General features: G+C 32.7%; 1 protein-coding gene across 17 annotated transcripts; it reads right to left on the reverse strand.

Annotated features, from left to right (window-relative positions):
• Nucleotides 1–559: 559 nt before the first annotated feature.
• On the reverse strand, nt 560–3081 carry LOC141697603 (uncharacterized). Of its 17 annotated transcripts, none has more exons than XM_074502079.1 (7): nt 2929–3081; nt 2677–2771; nt 2334–2416; nt 2009–2125; nt 1763–1838; nt 964–1691; nt 560–861 (listed from the first exon to the last, which is right to left on the reverse strand). In XM_074502079.1, the coding sequence occupies exons 3-6, from the start codon at nt 2400–2402 to the stop codon at nt 1615–1617; spliced, it is 339 nt and encodes a 112-aa protein (XP_074358180.1). In that variant the 5' UTR covers nt 2403–2416; nt 2677–2771; nt 2929–3081; the 3' UTR covers nt 560–861; nt 964–1614. The 17 variants fall into 17 exon arrangements, 16 of the variants coding, with proteins under 16 accessions (XP_074358180.1, XP_074358178.1, XP_074358167.1 ...); XM_074502077.1 differs by having other exon boundaries at nt 2260–2416; XM_074502066.1 differs by having other exon boundaries at nt 2260–2771.
• Between the last annotated feature and the right edge of the window lie 271 nt (nt 3082–3352).

The raw sequence follows: 3352 nt of genomic DNA on the forward strand, positions 1-3352 counted from the left end.
CCATTTATGCCTCCACTGCAAATCTCTTTATTCTCCCTGTTAGGAATTGACCTTGGTTGTTTCGAAACACCATACCAATTGCAAAGGAGTTCTGACCTTCTGTCACTGCAGCGTCAACATTAACTTTGAGAGCACCATGACTTCGAGGCTGCCATTTTATGTTCGATATCGGAGAAGGTGACAAATGTTCTGCATTTATTTCACTACGCCATAAGCGGGCTATTGTAATGCCTAAATGGTGTTACAATATGCCCAAAAAATGTTACATTAGATCTATTGTAACACCAGGGGGCGTTATGTATACGAGCATTACAATTACAATAGACACCCTAATGTAACACTTTAGTGATCTATTGTAACAGAGACAAAAACGTTACAATAGGCAACTAATGTAACACTAAAATGTCCAAATGTAACGCAAAATGAGTGATACATTAGCTTGATTAAGATTGCATAAGTGGGACCCACATGTGGGGCCCACGTGGCATGTGACCTCCTGTGAGGCCATATAGCCTAATCTAATAGTCTGTTTTATCTATTGTACCGACATATTTAAATGTAACATTTAATTTTAAATATTTTAAAATATATGATCTGTTTTAAAAATACCAATCCCATTACAATTACTACTAGGCAAAAGTATCAAGTCCAAACCATACTACTATATAACATACAAACTACCCCAAACATTAATTACTACAACCGAGTATATACTATAACTACGACAAAAGTGCTAGATTACATCCGGGTTCCTCTGTCTCCCATCCCTACTTGCCGCAAGTCCAGTGATGGCAATATTCTCCTCACATACCAATCCCTGAATTCCTTATTACTGCTGTAATCGGACATAAAATCATTTAGCTATTCAAAGAAAATAAAGGGCAGAAAAATCAGTCATATTAATGTAATAGGAGTATTAGGCTACAACAAAGTCATGACAGAGACATGCGCAATTCTACATACCTATGAATCAGCAAGTACTTTAAGGGCTTCAACATTCTTTTCTGCATTCAGATTTTTGGCATTGTCCAAGAGTTTACGGTAGTAGTTATCAAAACGAGCATTCTTCAAAGTAATGATCTTGTGAATCAGAAATTGTGTAAAGCATCCAAATCACTTAGAATCACTATATAATTAATGATGCACATAAAAGAATTGATACTTATCCATATTTAAATGAAAGATTTAACATTAAATATCAGTTAAAAAACTACTGCATTTAGAATGTATAGGTAGTAAGAGTAAGACTATTAGTTTCCTATCTGTAGAGGCCTCTGCCTCTGTCATATAAAGACACTATAATTGATATATATACTAACATCTCATCCAATTTTTTCCTCTCCTCTCTACTATCAATCCCATATTTTTTCATATTTTCCTATTAATCTGAGTTGTTATTTTTATAGACAACAATTTTAAATAACTCCATGTTAAAAACATACAGGTACTTGATTAGTTACGCTTATAAAAATTTAAGTCTTATCCGAATTAATTACTTGAATTAAGAGTAGACATACACCACAACCTTTCAACAAGAAGCATACATTCTATTTACATTCCAAATCTAAACTAAATTTTCCTTAGCTATGCCAAAGATTATGAGTTAAACATTATCTAAACTAAATTATCCCTAGCTATGCCAAAGATTATGTCAAGCCGTTGTTTCCAGCTGAGTGTCCCCCATTTTTCACCTGAAATTAGTAATATTTATATATTCTATAAAGTTGTTGATTTAATTAGTAGATAGTTGAGAGTAACATACCATATAAAAAATTGTCAAGGCTTCCGTTGGCCATGTCCTCAGATGCACATAGCTCCTTGTAGCTAAGTCGATGAAGCTGTATAATGAACAACAATTATGTACATTAATTAAACGAACCCCAAAGTAGAATCATGGTATTTGATTCTTCTGAAGTCAATATGAAAGGTATTTTTAATTGCAACCATAGAAAGCTAATCAATATGACCAAATTTATTTGCACTTAAATTCTCCAGATAACTACATTACCTCTTTCAGCCTTCTTTCTATACAACCGATACCATAGGAACAAGGCAAGTATGAGCAGGAAAAGGAGTAAAGCATCAACAATGTATACAATAATAGTTGACTTGCTGCTTGAAATTCCTGTATTTTAAACACCAAGTCAGATAGTTGACTAGAATTCAAATTAACACTAACTATAATTCTGTCAGTACCACAATCTTCATTAAAAATCTTGACTTAATAGATTAAGACGTCAAAGTTGAGGTTTCACCTACTTGTACATAAGGTGTAATATCAGTTATAATATTGCTAGTAAAAAAAGAAGTGTCAGAGTATCCGAGGAAACAACCAGCTGGAGTTCCACCCTTCTCACCGCCAAATTCTTCAGGTGGTCCTCTTGGGCCAGCACGATACCCATCCATGTCACGAAACCTAGGTCGATCACCCTCAAATCTCAAATATTTGTAAAATATCAAACTAGACAGCATCACAATAGTAAAGATAAACATACATATCTATACAAATTAATTAAAAATGGATAGAAATATGAAGAACCTTGAAAGAGGTACTTTGAAATTTCACGGCGGTTCTTTTCAGTAATAATTTGAAAATAAGCATTCTGATTGTTACTTGGTTATGCATATACACACAAATTTTACATTATTAATAAACAGAGGAGAGAGAGAGAGAACCTGAGAAGTAATTTGTTTGTCAAATTGAGGTTGTAATGGGGTGACACTTTCAAGTTTGTCACTCTCCATTATAAATTCAAAGATCTGAAGAAGCCCTGTACACATAAATAGAGAGCGATTAGTTGAAGTTCAAGTAAATAGAAGCCCTAATTGAATTTAAAATTGAAAAAACCCATATTTTGAACTCAAATTCAAAGCCCTAATTTCAAAAATCAGCCTCATCCCTTAAATTATTTGAGATCCTAAACATACGAAGAGGTTTTAGAGACAGTGCGATGACATTGCAGAGATGCGTGGTGCAATGGTCGGGTGAGGTTTCAAAGAGAGAGAGAGAAAAAGAGGGTCGGCCAGAAAGAATGCTGGAGAGAGAGAGAGTCCTGAGTTCTGAGTTTTGTTTAATTCCAATTATTCATTTAGGTGGGAAAAATGCCACCCAATAATTCACCTAGGAAAGTGTATATCATTTTTTTATTTTTTTTATTTTACTTTTTAATTTTAATTAATAAAATATTATTTATTAAATAAAAAACATACAAGTAATTTCAGTATTTATGTATAATTTATTTTTATAAATTTTATTATATTATATATTACAATTTTCATTCACAAATAAACCAGAATAGAATTTTAATACTAATGTAAGATAGTTTTTTCACTTTAATATCTCTTAAAATTA

Source organism: Apium graveolens, chromosome 11, assembly GCF_009905375.1.
Source record: "Apium graveolens cultivar Ventura chromosome 11, ASM990537v1, whole genome shotgun sequence".
Classification (NCBI taxonomy): domain Eukaryota; kingdom Viridiplantae; phylum Streptophyta; class Magnoliopsida; order Apiales; family Apiaceae; genus Apium; species Apium graveolens.